This window comes from Bos indicus, chromosome 7 (assembly GCF_029378745.1).
Source record: "Bos indicus isolate NIAB-ARS_2022 breed Sahiwal x Tharparkar chromosome 7, NIAB-ARS_B.indTharparkar_mat_pri_1.0, whole genome shotgun sequence".
Classification (NCBI taxonomy): Eukaryota; Metazoa; Chordata; class Mammalia; order Artiodactyla; family Bovidae; genus Bos; species Bos indicus.
In genome coordinates this window covers 82,765,641-82,791,996 of record NC_091766.1, presented here as the reverse complement: position 1 = coordinate 82,791,996, position 26,356 = coordinate 82,765,641, and the positions used below count along the sequence as shown (strand labels likewise).

The 26,356-nt window shown below is 39.2% G+C and overlaps 2 protein-coding genes across 7 annotated transcripts in view; one reads left to right on the top strand and one right to left on the bottom strand.

The window, feature by feature from the left end:
• XRCC4 (X-ray repair cross complementing 4) overlaps positions 1-24,510 on the bottom strand; it is a 379,323-nt gene extending 354,813 nt beyond the window's left edge. For 3 of the 6 annotated variants that reach the window (XM_070794004.1, XM_070794006.1, XM_070794005.1), the window contains exon 1: positions 24,369-24,509. The gene's annotated coding sequence lies outside the window, so the exon portion shown is untranslated. The other 3 variants (XM_070794001.1, XM_070794003.1, XM_070794002.1) reach the window with 3 other exon arrangements.
• Positions 24,511-24,539: 29 nt separating this feature from the next.
• Positions 24,540-26,356, top strand: part of TMEM167A (transmembrane protein 167A) — a 47,956-nt gene continuing 46,139 nt past the window's right edge. Inside the window, exon 1 of the mRNA XM_070794007.1 lies at positions 24,540-24,665. Coding sequence (XP_070650108.1) covers positions 24,663-24,665 — 3 coding nt within the window. The 5' untranslated portion in view covers positions 24,540-24,662. The remainder of the gene's footprint in view (positions 24,666-26,356) is intronic.

Here is a 26,356-nt window from a genome sequence, read left to right as displayed (position 1 = left end):
AGGTCCGTCTAGTCAAGGCTATGGTTTTTCCAGTGGTCATGTATGGATGTGAGAGTTGGACTATAAAAAAAGCTGAGCACCGAAGAATTGATGCTTTTGAACTGTGGTGTTGGAGAAGACTCTTGAGAGTCGCTTGGACTGCAAAGAGATCCAATGAAGCTGAAGCTCCAATACTTTGGCCACCTGATGTGAAGAGCTGACTCATTTGAAAAGACCCCGATGCTGGGAAAGATTGAGGGCAGGAAGAGAAGGGGCTGACAGAGGATGAGATGGTTGGATGGAATCACCAACTCAATGGACATGGGTTTGGGTAAACTCCGGCAGTTGGTGATGGATAGGGAGACCTGGCATGCTGCGGTTCACGGGGTCGCAAAGAGTCAGACATGACTGAGAGACTGAACTGAACTGAACTGAACTCTGCATAGAAGTTAAATAAGTAGGGTGATAATATACAGCCTTGACGTACTCCTTTCCCAATTTGAAACCAGTCTGCTGTTTCATTTTAGGTTCTCACTGTTGCTTCTTGACCTGCATACAGATTTCTCAGGAGACAGGTAAGGTGGTCTGCTATTCCTATGTCTTTAAGAATTTTCCACAATCTGTTGTGATCCACACAGTCAAAGGTTTTGGCGTAGTCAATAAAGCAGAAGTACATATTTTTCTGGAAATCTCTTGCTTTTTCGATGATCCAACGGATGTTGGCAATTTGATGTCTGGTTCCTCTGCCTTTTCTAAATCGAGCTTGATTTAGATGTCTGGTTCCTCTGCCTTTTCTAAATATAGCTTGAACATCTGGAAGTTCATGGTTCATGTGAACTTTTTGAAGCTTGGCTTGGAGAATTTTGAGCATTACTTTGCTAGCATGTAAGATGAGTGCAATTGAGAAGTAGTTTGAACATTTTTTAGTACTGCCTTTCTTTGGAATTGGAATGAAAACTGACTTTTTCCAGTCCTGTGGCCACTGCTGAGTTTTCCAATTTTGCTGGCATATTGACTGCAGCACTTTCACAGCATCGTCTTTTAGGATTTGAAATCGCTCATCTGGAATTCCAACACCTCCACTAGCTTTGTTTGTAGTAATATTTCCTAAGACCCACTTGACTTCACATTCTAGGATGTCTGGCTCTAGGTTGAGTGATCACCCCATCGCGGCTATCTGGGTCATGAAGATCTTTTGTGTTTAGTTCTTCTGTGTATTCTTGGCACCTCTTCTTAATATCTTCTGCTTCTGTTAGGTACATACCATTTCTGTCCTTTATTGTGCCCACCTTTATATGAAATGTTTCCTTGCTTGCTATCTCTAATTCTCTTAAAGAGATCTCTAGTCTTTCCCATTCTATTGTTTTCTTCTATTTGTTTGCATTGGTCACTGAGGAAGGCTTTCTTATCTCTCCTTGCTATTCTTTGGAATTCTGCATTCAATGGGTATATCTTAGGGGAAACTGATATCAGATGGGCTCCTCAAGGAAAGTAGCAGAAGAGCAGGCCCCCTCACCATCCTTTTAATAAGAACAGTCACTACCTGGGGCTTGGGGCAAGTATGTAAGAAGGTCAGTCAAATGAAGCAGGCCCTGGTTGAGCAGGGGATGTACAAAGCAAGAGAAAAGCCATTTTGGGTGGTCTGATCACACAACAGTCTTTTCTACTTGAAAACTGTACTGCTGAAAACTGAAATGTAACTAAAAGCACTTGTATGGAAACAAAACAAGACTTGTGCTGTACTTTTTCCCCACTTACAAATCCACCATTTACTTAAAACTATACTCATTTATTGGCCTATTTTCTAATGGCAAACAAGAGGATGAATGATAAGACTGGGGTACAATGAGAGTTAACTTGCCCCCAAAAAATCCCTATGACATATCAACTGGTGCTACTACCTAACTCAGCCATACAAAACTATTTAGGAACCGCATGAAATTGCCAATATTTAACAATTTTTAAGCTATAAAGATGAAAATATCACATGCTTCAAATAATACTAAGTTATAAATATAAACAGGACATCATGACTTAATTGGATAATTACATACATATCTTCCTTGTCATAACTGCTGAGTCTAAGACATTTTCAACCACATCCCTGAACATATTTTGGATAATTCTAGTGGAAAGAGGTTTGAAGATAAAAGAAAAGATTCAATTCTGGGTCCCCCTAGGCGATGCATTTTCAAATTGAATGGATATTTGTATTCCTAAATTTTAAACCAAGACTCAAACATTTTACTAAGAGTGTGAGTCTTAATGTCTGCAAGGGCTCTGCAGGTCAGGTGTAAGCCCATGCATGTTCACTGCATGAAGAGTGGGGACGATGGCAAATGGGAAACTACAAGTGACCCCATAAAGATGCAGCCCTGAAATTAAAAAACACTTGCTTCTTGGAAGAAAGTGATGACAAATCTAGACAGCATATTAAAAAGTATACATCACTCTGTCAACGAAGGTCCAAATAATCAAAGCTATGGTTTTCCTAGTAATCATGGATGTGGTGTTTATAGTAATAAGCTGACTTAGGGTGGGTCACTAGCCTCAGGATACAGCTGGTCACCAGGAAGGCCAAAAGATTAAAGGGTTGGCACTTTCAACCTCAATCCCAACTCACCTCCAAAGAGGAGTGTGGAGCTGGAGATTGAGCTCTATGAAACCTTTGGAACAAAGAAATGGGGCGGGGGGAATGCCACTGGGCTAGTGAACAACTCAAAATACTGGGGAGCAGCTCACCCACTCAATGATCAGAAGACCTGCACTCTAACCTTCCAAATCTTGCCCTATGCATTTCTTCCGTTTGGTCATTCCTCAGCTGTATCCTTTTTACTGAAGCAGTAAATAAAAACAAAGTATCTTCCTGAGTTCTGTAAGCCATTCTAACAAATTATCAATCCTGAGAAGATAATCAATTTATCTTCAGATAAATCTTCATAAATCTAAATAAATCTAAATAAATAAATAAATAATAATAATTTTAAAATAAATAAATAAATAAATAAATCTAAATAAATCTAACAAATTATCAATCCTGAGAAGATAATCAATTTATCTTCAGATAAATCTTCATAAATCTAAATAAATCTAAATAAATCTTCAGAAACTCCAATTTATTGCACATCAGAAGTATGGGTGACTCAGAACTTGCGACTGGCATCTGAAGTGAGGGCAGTCTTGTGGGACTGAAGCCTTTAACCTATGGAAACTGACACTAACTCCAGGTAGACAGTGTCAGAACTGGATATCCAGCTAGTGCTGGAGAATTGAGGAACTGATAAATGGTGGTGGAAAACACACCAATGTTCCAAACAAAACAGCCTTAGTCCAGCTTTATTTAAGGCTATTGGTGTATAACCTCTACTAATTCAGAAACTAATTCTTTTATCCCCACACTCTTGGAATAGGGAATCTTTACCTGAGAAATCTGATCTTTCCTAATGTCACTGGATAAAAAGGTCCAAGTTGGCCTCTCACAAATACAGTGACTTTTGAAACATGGCAAGTCAAACATAAGCATTTATTTAGATCCTGCCTGACAACAGGTAGTATGATAGGTGTTGGGAATAGATCTGTGAATAAAATAGACATATCCTCTGACCTCAGAACATTTACAATCTCATGAAGAGAGAATCAAATAAACACATGTTATAAAACATTGTGGTAAGAGCCATAAAGAGGTAGAAGAGTTAACTAGGGAACCCTGATTAGACACACCCAGACTGATAGAGTCATAGGAAGCTTTCTGGAGGAAATGAGGTCTAAGACCTAAAGAAGGAATTCTGTATCCACCCTTGCAACTGCGCTTTTGCTTAAGCTATTTCCTCTCCTAAAATAAACACCTCGAGTCTATACCTATGAATATCTATCAGTTGTTTCAAGGTCTAGGAGCACTGAAAGCAGTTATGATCAGCCTCCAAGGATCTCACTGTCAATCATCTCATTCCCCAACTGGAGGAAAAAGAAGACATAATATGGGGAGGATATCAGGATCATCATATTCAGAGAGATTCTGCCAGCTCTTCCTCCTGAGTGAAGAGGCTCAGAGCTGAATTATGCCCACTGAATCGCTCAACAGTGCGTTTAGAGTATACATCTATTGACTTTTTGAAATGGAACTTTGGCAGCCTCAGAATTCTAGTACCATTCTGTTGACTTCCTATGTTTGGACCTCTACATTTGAATAAAGTAAGCAATGAAGTTAACCTAGATTAGAGTCATTTGTTCTTAAGGTATAAGGATTTTGGAGTCTGTGCTTCTACACTGTGTAATGGCAGTATCTGGAAGCCAATACCTGTAGCTGGCAGCAAAAAAATAAGGTTGCACAGCTAAAAATTGGGCCTCCCTGGTGGCTCAGATGGTAAAGAATCTACCTGCAAGGCAGGAGACCTGGGTTCTATCCCTGGGTTGGGAAGATCCCCTGACGGAGGGCATGGCAACCCACTCCAGTATTCTTGCTTGGAGAATTCCCATGGATAGAGGAGCACTGCAGGCTACAGTCATGGGGTTGCAAAGAGTTGGATGCAATTGAATTTCTAAACACAGTACAGCTAAGAAATTAACCATATTAATCAGAATATTAATCAGAAAAATATTCAATCCATTGTCATCTTCTGACGGCAACAGAACATCAATTTTGAAGTTAAATCCTTAAAAAGATTCTGACACAGAAATGAATCAGAGATGTTCATGCCTATAAAATACAATGGAAGTCATCAACAATGTTCAAACTACATACAGAATTATCAGTGATGATTTTTCTCATTAGGAAGAAGTCAAAAATATCACATTGCTTAGGAAAAAAAATAAATATTTATTTTTTTAAAACAAATACTTTCCCCAAAGATTCAACAGAATGCTGCTGCTGCTAAGTTGCTTCAGTCGTGTCCAACTCTGTGCAACCCCATAGACGGCAGCCCACTAGGCTCCTCCATCCCTGGGATTCTCCAGGCAAGAACACTGGAGTGGGTTGCCATTTCCTTCTCCAAATCAACAGAATACTTAGCAACAAATGAAGCTACTTTGTGGAACAGAAATAAGTTTAATTTTGTAATGAAGAATCTAAAAAGCTAACCTGAAAACTCATTCAAAGTTAAGTTAGTTTCAAAGCCAGTGTGTGTGCATATGTTAAGTCACTTCAGTCGTGTCCAGCTTCTCTGTCCATGGGATTCAGCAGGCAAGGATGCTGGAGCGGGTTGCCATGCCCTCCTCCAGGGGATCGTCCAGGTCCAGGGATCGCACCTATGTCTCTTGCAGCTCCTGCACTGGCAGGCAGGGTTTTTTACCACTAGTGTCAAGTGGGAAGCTTTCAGAGGCAGTACACAGAACAAAACCAAACTTTCCATTAGGTTGAAATAATGAACTGACATTTATTTGAAGGAAACTAATTACAAAAAGTTCACTCTGCTAAGTCGCTTCACTCGTGTCTGACTTTGTGTGACCGCACAGATAGCAGCCCACCAGGCTTCTCCATCCCTGGGAATCTCCAGGCAAGAATACTGGAGTGGGTTGCCATTTCCTTCTCCAATACATCAAAGTGAAAAGTGAAAGTGAAGTCGCTCAGTCTTGTCTGACTCTTAGCGACCCATGGAGTGCAGCCCACCAGGCTGCTCCATCCACGGGACTCTCCAGGCAAGAATACTGGAGTGGGTTGCCACTTCCTTCTCCAAAGTCCACTCTATTACCATTCAAACATTCATTGAGGAAGCACTATGTACAAACTATGCTCAATAAGAAATACAGTAGATTAAAAAAAAAAAGAAGAAGAAATGTTGTCTTCCCTTAGAAGATTTTAATCCAGTTACAAACACATGACAAAATAGAGTTGTACAAAATTATAACTAAAATACAAGATGGTATATAATTTTGCTAGATGGGAGCTCAAGAACTAATTAAAGAGTAAGGAAGAGATATATTAATATATGGTAGATAATATATGAAGTTTCTACATTTTCTGATGTTTAAAAATAATTACAGGCCCAAAATAAAAACAAGAGATATTAAGAATATGTTCACATGAGGAATCCTGTGTTCATAAAATGAAATAACAAAAGAAACTGGTTGATTCACTAAAAACAATCATAATGTAACCCCAATACCTTGAAAATTAGCTTTAATTAATAAGTGAAATGCATATTAGTAAAGTCAATTCTGCCTGCATGAATACTCCTCTTTGGCCAAGGTACAACAATGTCCAACAAATTAAAGAAACACAGATATCCAAAAAGATACCCACTAATGTAAATGTTTTTCATTATTAAAAGGGATTTAACTCTAAACTCACACTAGTAAACTAATGCTCAAAATTCTCCAAGCCAGGCTTCAGCAATATGTGAATCATGAACTTCCTGATGTTCAAGCTGGTTTTGGAAAAGGAAGAGGAACCAGAGATCAAATTGCCAAGTGGAGAGTGAAAAAGTTGGCTTAAAGCTCAACATTCAGAAAACGAAGATCATGGCATCTGGTCCCATCACTTCATGGGAAATAGATGGGGAAACAGTGGAAACAGTGTCAGACTTTATTTTTCTCGGCTCCAAAATCAATGCAGATGGTGACTGCAGCCATGGAATTAAAAGACGCTTACTCCTTGCAAGGAAAGTTATGACCAACCTAGACAGCATATTCAAAAGCAGAGACATTACTTTGCCAACAAAGGTCCGACTAGTCAAGGCTATGGTTTTTCCTGTGGTCATGTATGGATGTGAGAGTTGGACTGTGAAGAAGGCTGAGCACCAAAGAATTAATGCTTTTGAACTGTGGTGTTGGAGAAGACTCTTGAGAGTCCCTTGGACTGCAAGGAGATCCAACCAATCCATTCTGAAGATCAGCCCTGGGATTTCTTTGGAAGGAATGATGCTAAAGCTGAAACTCCAATATTTTGGCCACCTCATGTGAAGAGTTGACTCATTGGAAAAGACTCTGATGCCGGGAGGGATTGGGGGCAGGAGAAGAAGGGGACGACAGAGGATGAGATGGCTGGATGGCATCTCTGACTCGATGGACCTGAGTCTCAGTGAACTCCGGGAGTTGGTGATGGACAGGGAGGCCTGGCGTGCTGCGATTCATGGAGTCGCAAAGACTCGGACATGACTGAGTGACTGATCTGATCTGATAACTCCAAATTAAAGCCAGACACTAAAATAATCAATCTTTGAAAAATAATCTTGTATAAAACATTTTGTATCTTTTAGTAGGATATCTTGTTTGCTCAGAAAACATGGACAAATAATGGCCATAACCAATTTTGGAGAACTGCTGTTATTTGAAAATGCTGCTCTATAGAGTCAGCAAAAACAAGACCAGGAGCTGACTGTGGCTCAGATCATGAACTCCTTATTGCCAAATTCAGAATTAAATTGAAGAAAGTAGGGAAAACAACTAGACCATTCAGGTATGACCTAAACCAAATCCCCTATGATTATACAATGCAATTGAGAAATAGATTTAAGGGACTAGATCTGATAGACTGCCTGATGAACTATGGACGGAGGTTCATGACATTGTATAGGAGACAGGGATCAAGACCATCCCCATGGAAAAGAAATGCAAAAAAGCAAAATGGCTGTCTGAGGAGGCCTTATAAATAGCTATGAAAAGAAGAGAAACCAAAAGCAAAGGAGAAAAGGAAAGATACAGCATCTGAATGCAGAGTTCCAAAGAATAGCAAGGAGAGATAAGAAAGCCTTCCTCAGCGATCAATGCAAAGAAATAGAGGAAAACAACAGAATGGGAAAGACTAGCGATCTCTTCAAGAAAATTAGAGATACCAAGGGAATATTTCGCGCAAAGATGGGCTCGATAAAGGACAGAAATGGCATGGACCTAACAGAAGCAGAAGATTTTAAGAAGTGGTGGCAAGAATACAAAGGAGTACTGTACAAAAAAAGAGCTTCACGACCAAGATAATCACAATAGTGTGGTCACTCACCTAGACCAGACATCCTGGAACATGAAGTCAAGTGGGCCTTAGGAAGCATCACTACAAACAAAGCTAGTGGAGGTGATGGAATTCCAGCTGAGCTATTTCAAATCCTGAAAGATGATTCTGTGAAAGTGCTGCAGTCATTATGCCAGCAAATTTGGAAAACTCAGCAGTGGCCACAGGATTGGAAAAGGTCAGTTTTCATTCCAATCCCAAAGAAAGGCAATGCCAAAGAATGCTCAAAAGTGAAGTCACTCAGTCATGTTTGACTCTTTGCGACCCCATGGACTGTAGCCTACCAGGCTTCTCCATTCATGGGATCTTCTAGGCAAGAATACTGGAGCGGGTTACCATTTCCTTCTCCAGGAGATCTTCCCAACCCAGGGATTGAACCCGGGTCTCCCACATTGTAGGCAGATGCTTTACCGTCTGAGCCACCAGGGAAGTCCAAGAATGCTCAAACTACCGCACAATTGCACTCATCTCACACGCTAGTAAAGTAATGCTCAAAATTCTCTAAGCCAGGCTTCAGCAATATGTGAACCGTGAACTTCCAGATGTTCAAGCTGGTTTTAGAAAAGGCAGAGGAACCAGAGATCAAATTGCCAACATCCACTGGATGATCAAAAAAGCAAGAGAGTTCCAGAAAAACATCTATTTCTGCTTTATTGACTATGCCAAAGCCTTTGACTGTGTGAATCACAATAAACTGTGGAAAATTCTGAAAGAAATGGGAATACCAGACCACCTGACCTGCCTCTTGAGAAACCTATATGCAGGTCAGGAAGCAACAGCTAGAACTGGACATGGAACAACAGACTGGTTCCAAATAGGGAAAGGAGTATGTCAAGGCTGTATATTGTTCCCCTGCTTATTTAACTTATATGCAGAGTACATCATGAGAAACGCTGGGCTGAAGAAGCACAAGCTGGAATCAAGATTGCCGGGAGAAATATCAATAACCTCAGATATGCAGATGATACCACCCTTATGGCAGAAAGTGAAGAGGAACTAAAAAGCTTCTTGATGAAAGTGAAAGAAGAGAGTGAAAAAGTAGGCTTAAAACTCAACATTCAGAAAACGAAGATCATGGCATCCGGTCCCATCACTTCATGGGAATAGATGGGGAAACAGTGGAAACTGTGAGAGACTTTATTTTGGGGGGCTCCAAAATCACTGCAGATGGTGACTGCAGCCATGAAATTAAAAGACGCTTACACCTTGGAAGGAAAGTTATGACCACCTACACACCATATTAAAAAACACAGCTATTACTTTGCCAACAAAAGTCTGTCAAGGCTATGGTTTTTCCTGTGGTCATTATGGATGTGAGAGTTGGACTGTGAAGAAAGCTGAGCGCCAAAGAATTGATTCTTTTGAACTGTGGTGTTGGAGAAGACTCTTGAGAGTCCCTTGGACTGCAAGGAGGTCCAACCAGTCCATCCTAAAGATCAGTCCTGGGTGTTCATTGGAAGGACTGATGCTAAAGCTGAAACTCCAATACTTTGGCCACCTCATGTGAAGAGTTGACTCATTGGAAAAGACCCTGATGCTAGGAGGGATTAGGGGCAGGAGGAGAAGGGGATGACAGAGGATGAGATGGCTGGATGGCATCACCAACTCGATGGACATGAGTTTGTGTAAACTCAGGGAGATGGTGATGGACAGGGAGGCCTGGCGTGCTGAGATTTCATGGGTTCGCAAAGAGTCAGACACGACTGAGCGACTGAACTGAACTGAACTGAATTTTTGGTTAAAGCTTGATTGGAAATTTTCTGTAATAGAGACATCTATTTAACTGATGGCAATAAGATTCAATCAAGTTAGGATATTTTAGGACATGAAGATCATAGAGAGTTAAGTGAAAACATTCAGTTCAGGTATATCTGGTTTAATATCTAATAATTTCTTCAACTCAGGAAAAAATAAAAGAGACTGGTAATAATCTGGGATCAAAAACTACTAGATAAACACGGAAAAATAAAGGTACATGTATAACTAATTATAATGTATGATACAGATAGAGCTTTACTAAATCATTCATTTCTCCTAAAAGCTCAAGCTATGGCACTGTCAGTGAGGAAACAAAATGAACTATGCTGGAAACTTAATATATATAGCCATAATCTTCAGAACCATTCTAAAATAAGAAAACTGAAATTCAGTAAGGAGTAGTAAAGATAGAAGTGCATTCAAAAACAAATCTATCCAACATACTGCCTAAAGGTTGTCTCCACCCTAGACAGCCTCTTTATAAGTCTTATACTTAGCTTACTTCCTGGCTCTCAGCCTTTCTCTGAATTTAATCCCTTTATAACTATCAAGGTACTGAACTGTTTTTTAACCTATGAACAAGTTATCACAATACATTAACACAACTCTAAATCATCAGGTGACATGTAACCCAAAATATCCCGTGAATAGACTCCAAAAGTAGAGGCAAAGTTTTTTATACAACCTTATTACACCTTCTCCACAAATAACTGCTTTATTTTAGATTATTCTAACTTGGACTGCAAGGAGATCCAACCAGTCCATTCTGAAGGATGGGATTTCTTTGGAAGGAATGATGCTAAAGCTGAAACTCCAGTACTCTGGCCACCTCATGCGAAGACTTGACTCATTGGAAAAGACTCTGATGCTGGGAGGGATTGGGGGCAGGAGGAGAAGGGGACGACAGAGGATGAGATGGCTGGATGGCATCACTGACTCAATGGACATGAGTCTCAGTGAACTCCGGGAGTTGGTGATGGACAGGGAGGCCTGGCATGCTGCGATTCATGGGGTCGCAAAGAGTCGGACACGACTGAGCGACTGATCTGATCTGATCTGAACAACAAACAATTTTCACAGATAGCCAATCCTTCTACTAATGAGAACTCATGAAATTCTAAAGGAAAACATTCTTTGAGAAAACATGTATGGCTCAAAACAAGAACTCCTAGCATAAGTTGTTTTAAAATTAAAGAAATGATGAGTTACTAAGTAATGACAAATGTATGGCCAGTAAACATGTCTGTGTGTGTGTGTATTCCCCACATTCTGACTTCTTTTATTTCCTAATACAAGTTTTGTCCCAAAGCCAAACTTACTGTATATTGAGATATAAACAAAAAGAACTCATAACCCACTGGCTTAACCAAAGCAAAAATAATTCATACCCCATTGGTTTCCATGGTAAAAGCTTTTACTCTCTACACAGCACTACCAATGATATACCCATGCTAAAATAAAAACAAAAAACAAAAAAACACTACATCATAAATAAAACCAAACCTTCAATTAACACAAAACACAAAGGGTGCACAAACATGTAAAATGTCACTCAAGCAATGCAATCAGCAAAATCTACATTGTGGGACACTTCATGGGGCAACCGACCCAGATTCTTTCAACAAACTTCAATGCAAAAGCAGGGTAGTGTTGGACTATCTAAGAAAGACTTAAAAGCCATAAGTAAGTGCAATTTAAAGACCTTATTTAAATCATGACTCAACCAACAATCAAAATTTATGAAGCAGTAATCTGAGAAATTTAAGGACAGATTAGGCACTTGATAACAACAGGGAAACATTGTTAATTTTCTATGGTATATTAATAGAATTGTGGTTATGTTTCTCCAGTTTCTTTACTTTTTAAAGATACATGTTAGAATATTTACAGACGAAATGATATGATGTGTCGGATTTGTTTAAAAATAATTTAGAAGAGTAAAATTTGAGTAAGATATAAATGAAACAAGATGGGCTTTGAGCTGATAATTGTTATCAGTTCAGTTCAGTTGCTCAGTCCTGTCTGACTTTTTGCGACCCCATGAACTGCAGCACGCCTGGTCTCCGTGTCAAACACCAACTCCCGGAGTCCACCCAAACTCATGTTCATTAAGTCAGTGATGTCGTCCAACTATCTCATCCTCTGTCGGCCCCTTGTCCTCCTGCCCTCAATCTTTCCCAGCATCAGAGTCTTTACAAATGAGTCAGCCCTTTGCATCAGGTGGCCAAAGTATTGGAGTTTCAGCTTCAACATCAGTCCTTCCAATGAACACCCAGGACTGATCTCCCTTAGGATGAACTGGTTGGTTCTCCTTGCAATTCAAGGGACCATCAAGAGTCTTCTCCAACACCACAGTTCAAAAGCATCAATTCTTCGCTGCTAAGCTTTCTTTATAGTCCAACTCTCACATACATACATGACTACTGGAAAAACCACAGCCTTGACTAGACAGACCTTTGTTGGAGAAGTAATGTCTCTGCTTTTTAATATGATGTCTAGGTTGGTCATAACTTCCATCCAAAGAGTAAGCATCTTTTTATTTCATGGCTGCAATCACCATCTGCAGTGATTTTGGAGCCCCAAAAAATAAAGTCTCTCACAGTTTCCACTCTTTCCCCACCTACCTGCCATTAAGTGATGGGATCAGAGGCCATGATCTTCGTTTTCCGAATATTGAACTTTAACCAACTTTTTCACTCTCTTCTTTCACTTTCATCAAGAGGCTCTTTAGTTCTTCTTCACTTTCTGCCATAAGGGTGGTGTCATCTGCATATCTGAAGTTATTGGTATTTCTCCCAGCAATCTTGACTCCAGCTTGTGCTTCTTCAGCCCAGTGTTTTTCACGATGTACTCTGCATATAAGTTAAATAAGCAGGGTGACAATATACAGCCTTGACGTACTCCATTTCCTATCTGGAACCAGTCTGTTGTTCCATGTTCAGTTCTAACTGTTGCTTCCTGACCTGCATACAGGTTTCTCAGGAGGCAGGTCAGGTGGTCTGGTATTCCCATCTCTTGAAGAATGCTCCACAGTTTGTTGTGGTCTACACAGTCAAAGGCTTTAGTGTAATCAATGAAGCAGAAATAGATATTTTTCTGGAACTCTCTTGCTTTTTCCATGATCCAGCACATGTTGGCGATTTGATCTCTGGTTCCTCTGCCTTTTCTAAAACCAGCTTGAACATCAGGAAGTTCACGGTTCACATATTGCTGAAGCCTGGCTTGGAGAATTTTGAGCGTGATTTTACTAGCTTGTGAGATGAGTGCAATTGTGTGGTAGTTTGAGCATTCTTTGGCATTGCCTTTCTTTGGGATTGGAATGAAAACTGACCTTTTCCAATCCTGTGGTCACTGCTGAGTTTTCCAAATTTGCTGGCATATTGACTGCAGCACTTTCACAGCATCACCTTTTAGGATTTGGAATAGCTCAACTGGAATTCCATCACCTCCACTAGCATTGTTTGTAGTGATGCTTCCTAAGGCCCACTTGACTTCACGTTCCAGGATGTGTGGCTCTAGGTGAGTGACCAGACCATCGTAACTAAAAGGGTCATGAAGACCTTTTCTGTACACTTCTTCTGTGTATTCTTGGTACCACTTCTTAATATCTTCTGCTTCTGTCAGGTCCATACCATTTCTGTCCTTTATCGAGCCCGTCTTTGCATGAAATGTTCCATTGGTATCTCTAATTTTCTTGAAGAGATCTCTAGTCTTTCCCATTCTATTGTTTTCCTCTTTTATTTTGCACTGATCCTTGCTATTCTTTGTAAGACTGCATTCAAATGGGTATATCTTTCCTTTAATCCTTTGCTTTTGACTTCTCTTCTTTTCACAGCTATTTGTAAGGCCTCCTTAGACAGCCATTTTGCTTTTTTGCACTTTTTCCTGGGGATGGTCTTGCTCCCTGTCTCCTGTACAATGTCATGAACCTCTGTCCATAGTTAATCAGGCACTCTGTCTATCAGATCTAGTCCCTTAAATCTATTTCTCACTTCTACTGTATAATCATAAGGGATTTGATTTAGGTCATACCCGAATGGTTTAGTGGGTTTCCCCACTTTCTTCAATTTAAGTCTGAATTTGGCAATAAGAAGTTCATCATCTGAGCCACAGTTGGTTCCCGGTCTTGTTTTTGCTGACTGTATAGAGCTTGTCTGTCTTTGGCTGCAAAGAATATAATCAATCTGATTTCAGTGTTGACCATCTGGTGATATACATGTATAAAGTCTTCTCTTGTGTTGTTGGAAGAGGGTGTTTGCTACGACCAATGTGTTCTCTGTGCAAAACTCTATTAGCCTTTGTCCTGCTTCATTCTGTACTCCAAGGCCAAATTTGCCTGTTACTCCAGGTTTTTCCTGACTTCCTACCTTTGCATTCCAGTCCCCTATAAGGAAAAGGACATCTTTATTGGCTGTTAGTTCTAATAGGTCTTATATGATATAATACTGGAGATTAGTGGAGAATAACTTCAATATGGAGAAATAACTCCCAATATGATACTGGAGATCAATGCAGAAATAACTTCAGAAAGAATGAAGGGATGGTGCCAAAGCAAAAACAACACGCACTTGCAATATGACTGGTGATGGAAGCAAGGTCCGATGCCATTAAGAGCAATACTGCATAGGAACCTGGAATGTAAGGTCCATGAATCAAGGCAAACTGGAAGTGGTTAAACAGGAGATGGCAAGAGTGTACGTCGACATTCTAGGAATCAGAGAACTAAAACGGACTGGAATGGGTGAATTTAACTCAGATGGCCATTTTATCTACTACTGTGGGCAGGAATCTCTTGGAATAGCCATCATAGTCAACAAAAGAGTCCAAAATGCAGTACTTGGATGCAATCTCAAAAACGACAGAATGATCTCTGTGCATTTCCAAGGCAAACCATTCAATATCACTGTAACCCAAGTCTATGCCTCGTCCAGTAACGCTGAAGAAGCTGAACTTGAACAATTCTATGAAGACCTACAAGAACTTTTAGAACTAACACCCAAAAAAGATGTCCTTTTCATTATAGGGGACTGGAATGCAAAAAAATTCTTGTGCTAGATAATGGGAAATCATTATTCTCTTCTTTTACATATGTTTGACATTTCCCATAATAAAATGTGTACAAAGAAAAATGGTTTCAATAAGTCTTCTTTGACCATCAGGATAATTATCTGTTACAGGATACTTTTGTAAAAGGAAAAAGTCATCTATTAGAAATACATTCTTAAATATATAATCAATACTTCAAAATTTAGGAGCCTAACTAAATAAGTATTAAATTCACTAATGGTCACAGAAAATACTTCTATCTGATAAACATTACACCAGGGACACCGATGCATTGGTGAATTTTACAACAATGAAACAAATATATTAATATTAAGGATAAAATTTTTTTGAATTATAGATTGAAAAGCTGGTAATCAAAATAGCTAAAATTATTTCAAAATTTATTAGCTATACACTAATAACTTGGTCTTAAGGCCAAAATGTGAAAAAATTAACTGAAAAAATATTCAATATATGAGCCAATGTATATTCAAAGACTGCACAGAATATCCACAATAAAGAAATCAGAAGTAATAATCGTACTGCAACTTTCCAAAATTTTTCATCCTATGACACATCATTAGACTTTTGACATCAGAATTTTTTTATCTAACCAATATGAGTCAAATACCTATTATACATAATCAATAAGCAATTCTAACTCAAATGGCTGAATTAATTTACTCTATACCAATTTGAATGATGTTAGTTTACACTGATACTTTTCCTTCTTCGTTTCCAACTGAAGAGTTCTGTATTGTTAGGTATAGCTAAACATTTATCAGAAAATGCCATCAGTGTCTGGTCCATGCCCTACCCAATTCAGGTTAAAAGTGTTCATTTATCCAACATTTAGAGAGAATTTGGTGGTTTGCATTACTCAATACAGACTCCCTACTCATACCAACAAATCCTTGAGTGCCACACACCCCCACCTCCACTGTTCTCATCCACAGGGTATGAGCAAGTTGACTTTAATCCCAAACTGCAGTAGAATACATATCTGGACTAAACCAACATTACATTTGAATCTCCAGGAAGTGATTCAAAGATGAGTACATGATTCAAGTTAGGACAACTAAAACCTGTAAGGCTCAATGTCAAGACTTTTATTTGCATCTAAAGCATAGAGTTTCTTCTGTACCAGATTTGATGTTATGAGGCTGTACAACTGGAAATGTTTAGAACAAAATGAAGAAAGCAGAAAGTAGAACTGAGGGGTGGCCAGCAGCTCAGATCTGATTACGGCAGCTACAGAATCTAGATCTAATTGTGAATGTTTTAGGTATGAGGCCAAGAAATTCCTTTTTGCTTAAGCTATCTTGTGTCAGGCTTTGGAATCAGACATTTCAAGATGAATCCTCACTGTTACTCATTGGTTATGTGGATCTCAATTATCTTAAAGTATGTGCAAAGTAAGTTGTAAGTAAGCAAACGTATATATTCCATCAATGGTGTGTGTACCACACTTCAGGAAACACTCTATTGAACTCATAATATTCAACATCAAACAAGAAGTTTTACATTTTCAACTTAATATGCTTCCATTCTTATCAAATCCAAAACACATGTCATTTCAAAAACACTGGGACTTCGTTGTCACCACATAATAAATAACCAGTAACAGGTGGTTCAAAAAGACAATTAGCAAATATTTTGTATAAGGCACTAAGATTCTAAAAAAACAATCATAATGTGTCTACTCAAACCAAAAGTACAAGTCTTGGTTACAGGGCAAAAAATGTTTCCCAAGTTTTAAAAATCACTAACAATTCTAATGTTTTCTCCTAAAAACTCAAGATCTTACCTCAAAATAATGGCAATGCCTCTCTGAAAGAGATATTCAGTCAATTTAAATTTTAAAATGTGTTTTTCACTTCTATCTTTAATATACTGAACACATTAAAAGTTTTTTTATGATCCTCTAAGCAAATCTGTTTTTCCATGTTTATCAAGTTGTTTACAGACACAAATGTAGCTTTTGCAAGAATATATGATTTCAATTATACTCAGCATTCCCTGTTCACAATATAACATTCAGTTCAGTTCAGTCACTCGGTCATCTCTGACTCTTTGCAACCCCATGGACCTCAGCACGCCAGGGCTCCCTGTCCATCACCAACTCCCGAGTTTACCCAAACTCATGTCCATTGAGTCGGAGATTCTACCCAACCATCTCAACCTCTGTTGTTCCCTTCTCCTCCTGCCTTCAATCTTTCCCAACATCAAGGTATTTTCAAATAAGTCAGGTCTTTGCATCAGGTGGCCAAAGTACTGGAGTTTCAGCTTCAACATCAGTCCTTCCAATGAACACCCAGGACTGATCTCCCTTAGGATGGACTGGTTGGATCTCCTTGCAGGCCAAGGGACTCTCAAGAGTCTTCTCCAACACCACAATTCAAAAGCGTCAATTCTTTGGCACTCAGCTTTCATTATAGTCCAATTCTCACATCCATACACGACTACTGGAAAAACCATAGCCTTGACTAAATGGACCTCTGTTGGTAAAGTAATATCCCTGCTTTTTAATATGCTGTCTAGGTTGGTCATAACTTTTCTTTCAAAGAGTAAGCGTCTTTTAATTTGATGGCTGCAGTCACCATCTGCAGTTATTTTAGAGCCCCCCAAAATAAAGTCAGCCACGGTTTCCACTGTTTCTCCATCTATTTGCCATGAAGTGATGGGACCGGATGCCATGATCTTCGTTTTCTGAATGCTGAGCTTTAAGCCAACTTTTTCACTCTCTTTCACTTTCATCAAGGGGCTCTTTAGTTCCTCTTCACTTTCTGCCAGAAGGGTGGTGTCACCTGCATATCTGAGGTTATTGATATTTCTCCCAGCAATCTTGTTTCCAGCTTGTGCTTCATCCAGCCCAGCATTTCTCCTGATGTACTCTGCACATAAGTTAAATAATCAGGGTGACAATATATAGCCTTGATGTACTCCTTTTCCTTTTTGGAACCAGTCTGTTGTTCCATGTCCAGTTCTATACTGTTGCTTCCTAACCTGCATACAGGTTTCTCAAGAGGCAGGTCAGGTGGTCTGGTATTCCCATCTCTTTCAGGATTTTCCAGTTTATTGTGATCTACACAGTCAAAGGCTTTGGCATAGTCAATAAAGCAGAAATAGATGTTTTTCTGCAACTCTCTTGCTTTTTCCATGATCCAGCAGATGTTGGCAATTTGATCTCTGGTTCCTCTGCCTTTTCTAAAACCAGCTTGAACATTTGGAAGTTCGTGGTTCACATATTGCTGAAGCCTGGCTTGGAGAATTTTGAGCGTTACTTTACTAGCGTGTGAGATGAGTGCAATAGTGCGGTAGTCTGAGCATTCTTTGGCATTGCCTTTCTTTGGGATTGCAATGAAAACTGACCTTTTCCAGTCCTGTGGCCACCGCTCAGTTTTCCAAATTTGCTGGCATATTGACTGCAGCATTTTCATAGCATCTTTTAGGATTTGAAATAACTCAACTAGAATTCCATCACCTCCACTAGCTTTGTTCGTAGTGATGCTTCCTAAGGCCCACTTGACTCCACATTCCAGGATGTCTGGCTCTAGGTGAGTGATCACACCATTGTGATTATCTGGGTCGTGAAGATCTTTTTTGTACAGTTCTGTGAATTCTTGCCACCTCTTCTTAAAATCTTCTGCTTCTGTTAGGTCCATACCATTTCTGTCCTTTATTGAGCCTATCTTTGCATGAAATGTTCCCTTGGTATTTCTAATTTTCTTGAAGAGATCTCTAGTCTTTCTCATTCTATTGTTTTCCTCTATTTCTTCACACTGATCATTGAGAAAGGCTTTCTTATCTCTCCTTGCTATTCTTTGGAACTCTGCATTCAAATGGGTATATCTTTCTTTTTCTCCTTTGCTTTTTGCTTCTCTTTTTACAGCTATTTGTAAGGCCTCCTCAGACAGCCATTTTGCCTTTTTGCATTGCTTTTTCTTGGGGATGGTCTTGCTCCCTGTTTCCTGTACAGTGTCACAAACCTCCGTGACGTTATGTTGTAATGTAATATAAACATTACAATATGGTAACATAATTAGATTACTGTATAAAAGCTATCAATCTTCACTATCAGAAATGAGAAATGATGAGAGGACCAGTCCCAATAGCCATGGTTCATGCTTTTCTAGGACTGTTTGGACTATTATTATTCTAAGAATGCTAAGTTTAACCTTCTAGAAATCTGTAAAACAGATGCAAGGTTGTTTGTGTGGTTCCAGCGACTTGAAATAAAGGTTTCAAGCAACTATTTTTCATTAAATACTCTTGTTAAGTTACAGTGAATCTCACATGGGAATTAACAGTGGTGATCTATGATACTCAACCAAACATATTTACTTTAGTCGCTCATTACCCTATACATTTTCTTCTGAGACATAGTTGCCATATAATAATCAGGATAAATTTCCTCATTACAGTTAAACTTCAGAAACTTATATTTTCTCTACTGCTAAATTCTCAGAGCACAAACTTTTGGTTCCCAAAAGTAATGTTGTGATTTGAGCCAACTTCTTTAAGAAAAATGCTCTAAATGAAGAAGTCAGTTCCTAAGTACATTAAGGCAAGATTTTTTAAATTCAATTTAGAGATGAGTATCATAGCACAACTAATTTACAAAATTATAAATTTCAACCAAGCATGCTGTAATTTAGAAAAAAATACTTAAGTCAAAAACATATATGGAACTATATTAATACACTATATTATACAAGCATCCACCTACAAATTACCAAAAAAAGAATCAATAAATTTTTTAAATTAAACTTTTGAAGTGCCCTAAAGTTTAGACAGATGTTATCCTATTTTCTCCGAGATCTTCTCTGAGCAGCTGTTCATTTGGACATGATCCTTATTTATTGATATACTGTGTCCAACGCTAGGGTCATATTTCTTAAACAGGAACTTGGCAACTTCCAGATTCTATGGTAAATATTGACATGTCTCAGCACATCAATATTTATACTATCAGGACACTTTGATGAGTCTCTTCACAATGGCCGCATCTTATGTCTTGGCAGCCACTTGTTTCTGCCAATTGAGAAAGACTTTTCTTTATTCAATAAAATTCTCATTAACTGTTCTTACAAAATTACAAGTAAGCTAATAGCATCCTCTCACACAAAGACCAGATTAAAGTCCTTGCTTATTTCAACATTTTGGTCACTGTTGCAGGGTTAGCAAAGCTCAGAGAAACAAGGCACAAATTCAGAAGTGTACTCCAAGTAACACTTGTTTTAACTCTTAATTCTAAGCCTAATCATTATTTTCAATCCCATTGCTAAGGGTGAAAGCACTGAAGTGTTTTCAGAATTTATAGAATTAAATTATTTCCCTTTTCGTTAGTCCTAAAAGCTCGACAAATTTATAAAAGACTGGTTTACAGACTGTAAAAATGATGACAATATTCAGAGAGCAGTTAAAATCCGGAATGCCTGCCATAAAAGGTAGTTGGAAAGTCTGGCTCATTATCTAGAATTAAACAGTGTTTTATATGCAAAATTAGTGCACCTAATTTTTGTGCCAAGTATCAGAAATCATGTTAACAAACCAACCATTATTAATCTTAAGAACAAACTCCCATACCACTGGGAGAAAATCTTTGTAAACTGTTGTAAATACCCTGGGATTTCCCAGTGGCACAAAGGCAAAAGTTTAATTTAAAGCTATTGGCAATACTGGTATCTAGCAAAAGCATGAATGCCTCATCAACCATTTGGAATTCTAACATGGTTTTTCCTTTTGGGCAACAGAAGTCTCAATAGTGTTTTTCTTCTATAAAGAGCCCAATTTCATCAATATTAAAAATTTGCTGACTATAACAACCCTCTGTTCACTAATTTCAGCCCGTGTTTTAGAAAAAGTCACAACTAACTTTCTCACCAGTACTGGCAGCTTCACAAAGGACAAGGAGCATATTGCCCAGAGCGATAAAATGCATTAACTAAAAACCTCCTACTAATATAAGAATTGTCTTAAAGACAGTTACCTTTTTCCTTGAAAACGAGGTATTGCAAATTAAGCACTGACTTATACTTCATAAAACTCAGATTGAAATCAAAACTCCTAGCTGAGTAATTTTGGTCATGCCATTAATGCATTAAAATATTCACTGACTACATCCTTTGTACCAGGCTTTAAACATCTCAAAGATGAGTAAAACATATTCCCAGCTATCTGATGAGACAGAAACACCCACAGAGGATTATTATGCAAGCTTGTAAAATACAGAGGCAAGATAGGAGCTCCTCTGAAATGTAGCACATTAACCAGTCTGAAATTTCAGAAGAAGCTTCCTTGAGTTATATCTGATATACAATTTAGAAGTTGGAAAAGGTTTAGGAGTGAAAGGAAAAAAGATAAGAAAACACATTCTAGGAAGAAGCAGCTACATGAGCAAACGCTTGGAGGCAAGAAATAGCATGATAAATAGAAATGAAAATTCAGTTTCAGACTTACTGACACTAACAAGAGCATTTGGGGGAATCATAGGCACTGTGCTGAAGGGATCTCAAGAAAGAAGAGTAAAAGAGAAGTTGGAACTTGGAGCACAGAGAACTCTTGAAGGGATTCTTGCTCAGAAGAACAAATAAATGGCATTGGAATCAGAGACAGATTAAGAGAAGCACTTCTTAAGGTGAAAAAAATAACATGCAGGTCAATCAAAAGTTTTGTGGGTCTTAATCTAAGAGCCATGGGGAAAGAGAATTTTTAAAAAAGGAGAAAATGAACACTAAATAACAAAGGACTTCAACCTCTGACTATGGAGACTAGTTGAGGATCAAAGAAAACAACAAATTAAGTAAAATTATTATTTTTTTTACTATATTGAATGAGAAAAAAGTCAGATAAAAGGAAATGATCAACACCATCAATACTAGAGACAAGTAAAAAAGGACGGGAGAAAGCAATCTGGTACTAAAAGTAGTACCAATTCAATTTTTTAAACTTTTAATTTAAAAAACCATTCATTGAGTGCTTAACATTCAGGTCAACTGGCCCTCCTTCATTATCCCTCCCTTTAAATGGTTTTTATTTTAGTGAACAAAGAAAGCCAGATACAAAACATGCAAGCCTTATAGAGTGCTTGAAAGTGAAAGTTGCTCAGTCCTGTCCAGCTCTTTGCCACCCCATGGACTAAATGGTCCACGGAATTCTCCAGGCCAGAATACTGGAGTAGTGGGGAGCTATTCCCTTCTCCACGGGATCTTCCCAACCCACGGATCAAACCCAGGTCTCCCACATTGCAAGCAGATTCTTTACCAGCTCAGCCACCAAGGAAGCCTAAGAATATTGAAGAGGGTGGCCTATCCCTTCTCCAGGGGATCTTCCTGACCCAGGAATTAAACCAGGGTCTCCTACATTGCAGGCAGATTCTTTATCAGATGAGCTACCAGGGAAGCCCACTGAGTGCTTGCTGCTGCTGCTGCTAAGTCGCTTCAGTCATTGTCTAACTCTGTGCGACCCCATAGATGGCAGCCTACCAGGCTCCTCCAACCCTGGGATTTTCCAGGCAAGAACACTGGAGTGGGTTGCCATTTCCTTCTACAACACATGAAAGTGAAAAGTAAAAGTGAAGTCACTCAGTCCTGTCACACTCTTCGCAACCCCATGGACTCCAACCTACCAGGATCCTCTGTCCATGGGATTTTCCAGGCAAGAGTACTGGAGTGGGGCGCCATTGCCTTCTCCATTGAGTGCTTAGTGCAGGTCAAATACCCGACAATACTAGGGAAGTCCATGCATTCTTTGCACAGAAAAACATAAATATGTACTATTTTTACATATAATAGTATGTAAAGTATATAAAGGATAATAGTATTCCTTACTGAACCTAAGAAATCAAAGTTGAAAATGCTCTTCTAGATGCAGGAGAGACAATAATTTTTGAAGAAGGAAATTATAAGAATCAGATTTCACTTTTAGTGTGTAAGAAAATGATCCAAGATAGTCTGAAATAAGATTCCATACCAGAGTTGCTAGAAAAGAGACTTTTGAAATAGCAATGTAAGACAGTGCTTAAATTAGTTCACTGGCAGTGAAGCCAAGAGCAGGGAGTTTATGTGCTTAATGACCATGTATCTCAACTACCACCTCCTTAGGGATCTTGCCAAGAGATCGTGTCAGATTAACTTTGTTGTGTTACATGAAAAACTTTATATATAAATGTATGTTCAGTCTTATCTGTTGCTATTTTGGCTTCCTCTGTGGGTAACTTTAAAATAACTGGCATTGTTCTTCCCTATTTTGAAGCTGAAGTACGTAAGAGCCTATAGTCTAAAATTAATTAAAATGCATAAATACAGTAAATCAACTGTGATTTTTAAAAACTTCAATTTCCTGATGCACTTCAGCTATTACATATAACCCTCAAATTGTCCATGTAAATGAAGACAATCTACATGACATCAAGATGTCTGCAGACACATTTACTACTGTGGAAACCAAGCTTGATGAGTTGCACAACATAATTTCCATAACCAAGCCAAGATTATTTAATTTGAATGGTAAGACTTAAAAAATAAATTGTAAAGCAATCACAAGACAAAGCATTACAGCTTGTTTTTTGATAGGACAAGGGTACAGTATATTTTTATACATTTCTTATTCCCCTCTTCCCCATGCCCATTAAATTTCTGGAAAGAACAGGCCATCTTTATCCCTCTGCAGCAGTCTCATGATGGTATGAATAAAAGCTCAGTTAAGTACTTGCTAAATTTGTGTACTTAACCAATTCTTGACAATTCAGTAGATTCGAACAAAAAGTTAGTAATGGTTAAAAAAAAAAAAAAAGAAAAGAAAAAAACTTGGTGGGCAGTAGCCAACAATACAATCACAGATAGTAGAAACCCAAATATTCTAATCACTGTGTTGCCCTAAATATAGAAGGGTCACATAGTTTGGCCAAGAAAAGCACATAAATCAATGCATTATATGAGCTTCCTTTTCCTGTTTCTCTCAATCCACTTTGAGTCAAAGTATTAAAAAAAACTGATAATATTTTAAAAAGAATCTGGGGAGAGGGAATAGAACCTTATCTAATGGGATTGTTAAAATTAGAGAAAGTTAAATAATAATACTGATTAAAAGAAAAAGTTGGTATATGTCTTGCAGGTGGACCATTTCTCTAAAGCACCTAATCAATTACTTAATTCAGGAAGGGCAGCTCCTTTCCATTTGTTCCCACAGAAAGTTCTTTCCTGACTCCAATCGGCACCTTTCAGCCTCAGATAGAACCCACTGACAATCTACAAAACGCTGGGAATTAGAAGAGAATGCCAATATTAGAAAAATGATCAAACACCTTCTCAACACAACCCTCTGAATTCAAGTGTCCTCCTAATCCCACAGCTTTACAGGGCATTTCAAAGGCGCTTTACACAAAGAATCCCGCAGGTGCAAAGGGAGAAACTGAAAAGGGAGCCCAGGAGACGCACGACCTGATGGTAACGCCAGAAAACTCAGGTGTTCCCGAGAGTTTACAAACAGAAGGGCCAGAAGCTTACACATCGAGGGGAGTCTACGCCGGAAAAAAAGTGAGCGCTGAGGAGTTCTAGAGAAGTAAAGAAAAAAATAATAATAACAACAATAACTGGACCACCGACTACTATTAAAAGAGTCAGTCGCCACTTCCGGACCCTACCTCTCAGTAATTCCACTTCCGGCCTTCTCCAAAAGGCCCGCTCCCACAGGCGGACATCCAGCACCCAATGAGAGTGTCACCTACTTCCGCGGGGGCTGAATGACGTCATGTAGGTCCCGTCCTTTCCGGTAGAGAGGAGCCTATCGTAGAGCCCGAGACCCGCGCCTCAGAAGGAGGTACCCTGACAGGCCCAACCAGACCGCGGGAAGGGGAGAGAAAGGCAAGCCGGCCGTGCACGCCTCTTCCGCCCTGGGCCCGGAAGGGTGATGTGGCTGGGGCTTCGCCGGCCTCACTATGGTAAGAACCGGGGCTTTGGGGTCGCGACTGAGGTTTGTGCAGGGGCTGCGAGCCAGTAGTAGGGTTGGAGGGTTGAGTGGCAGTCCCCGGCCGGGGAACCCTGTCACTAACTTGACTCTCCCGGGGCTCAGAGGGAGAGATGGGCCCGGGAGCCCTGTGGCCCCTACACGTCCAAACTGGGACAACCAGAGCCGACAGCCCAAGAAAGAACCTCAGGGCCGCAGAGTCCCCCCTCACACGCAGAGGCTACTTTAATGACTTGTTTCAAAGAAATGCGCTGGTTTGGCTTAACCCGTCGTTACGTACTCTTTGTGGTCATTTTCAGGCTTTAGAGCTGCCGGGTTTGCGCTCTTGTTGTTTTGCGGTTATCTCATTGCGGACCTAAGCCAGGTGTTTCATTGTTGTCAAACAAACCCCAAACACCCCACCTTAATTTTCACTTGTCGAATTAATTGGCCTTTTAGGTCTCCCCAGCTCCATTCTTTCAACTCTAAAGATGCTACTTTATAAGCTGTGTTTTAATGATCGGAGTTGTCTGTTGAGGTGGCTTTTCTAGAAGCTTACTGTGCTTGGAGTGGTGTTTGGCCTCCGGTCTTCCTCCCCTTCCATACACTATTAAGATTTCTTGTGTTATTTTGTCTTATTGCAGATTCCTTTAATAGTTTGGGCCTGTTAGAGAAGCTTGAAATAAGCCACAGAAGTTCACAAGAGAAATGTTTACTTCTCCAAGCTGAGAAAAATACATAAAACCAACATGGACAGAGGACAGATGAAATAATCAATAGTAATAGCAAAGATCTGCAGGCATTTCACCTTTGTCACGGTAAATGCTAACAACCTCTACACCAGGCCTTGGCCATGAATTTATGAGGTCTGTGTGCCAGACTTCATAAAAGGTTCATGCCTTTTATTGTAGTATCAAAAGCAGCCATGACAAAAGCTTTTCTACAGTGAAAAGTTGCTGAGCTTGTGTTCCCAGAAGTTCCTGCAGAATCCCATACAGCACAAAACCCTTAGACTTTTAATCGAAAACTCATTAATTGTTGTTTACTTTGTGCCAGCTTTGGTTATAGCTGGAGCATAAGTCACAGTCTTTTCCCTGGAGAAGTTTACAATGTATAGAGGGGATGACATTGGCAGATTATTCCTTCCTTGGCCGAAGATACTCTCCAGTTCCAAAATTGAGCTATCACGTGAAAGGACACAAGTGGATAGACTTGTGTCCTGAGTGAGCCGTTATTTACCTTAGAAAATGTGGTTCATTTGGCAATCCAAAAAGAGTAGCTAGACTGATACTCTTAATTCTTGCATATATCCTCCTTGAGGCTGAAATTGGATTACTCATAGTACAAGCAGAGATAGATTCTTCTTTTTGTCTTATATTCTATTTAGAAGCAAGACATATACCATTTAAGATTAACAGTATTTGAACCATCTGGCCATCTCTGGTTTATTCAGAGAAACAATAATAACTCTCATTTATTAGCTATTGCTGTGTGCCAGGGTGCATTTGAAAAATCAACTTAAAAGTATTGTCTCATTTCGAAACTTCTGAGTAGATGTTTACAGGCAAAGGAAGTCAGGCATGTCAAAAGTCTTCATGCCATTGTTAATGAAAAGAACATAACTGAAAATCAAATATGTCTTAGTGGTTTGTTGCTCTCAAATATAATATGCCAATCGGATGTGGG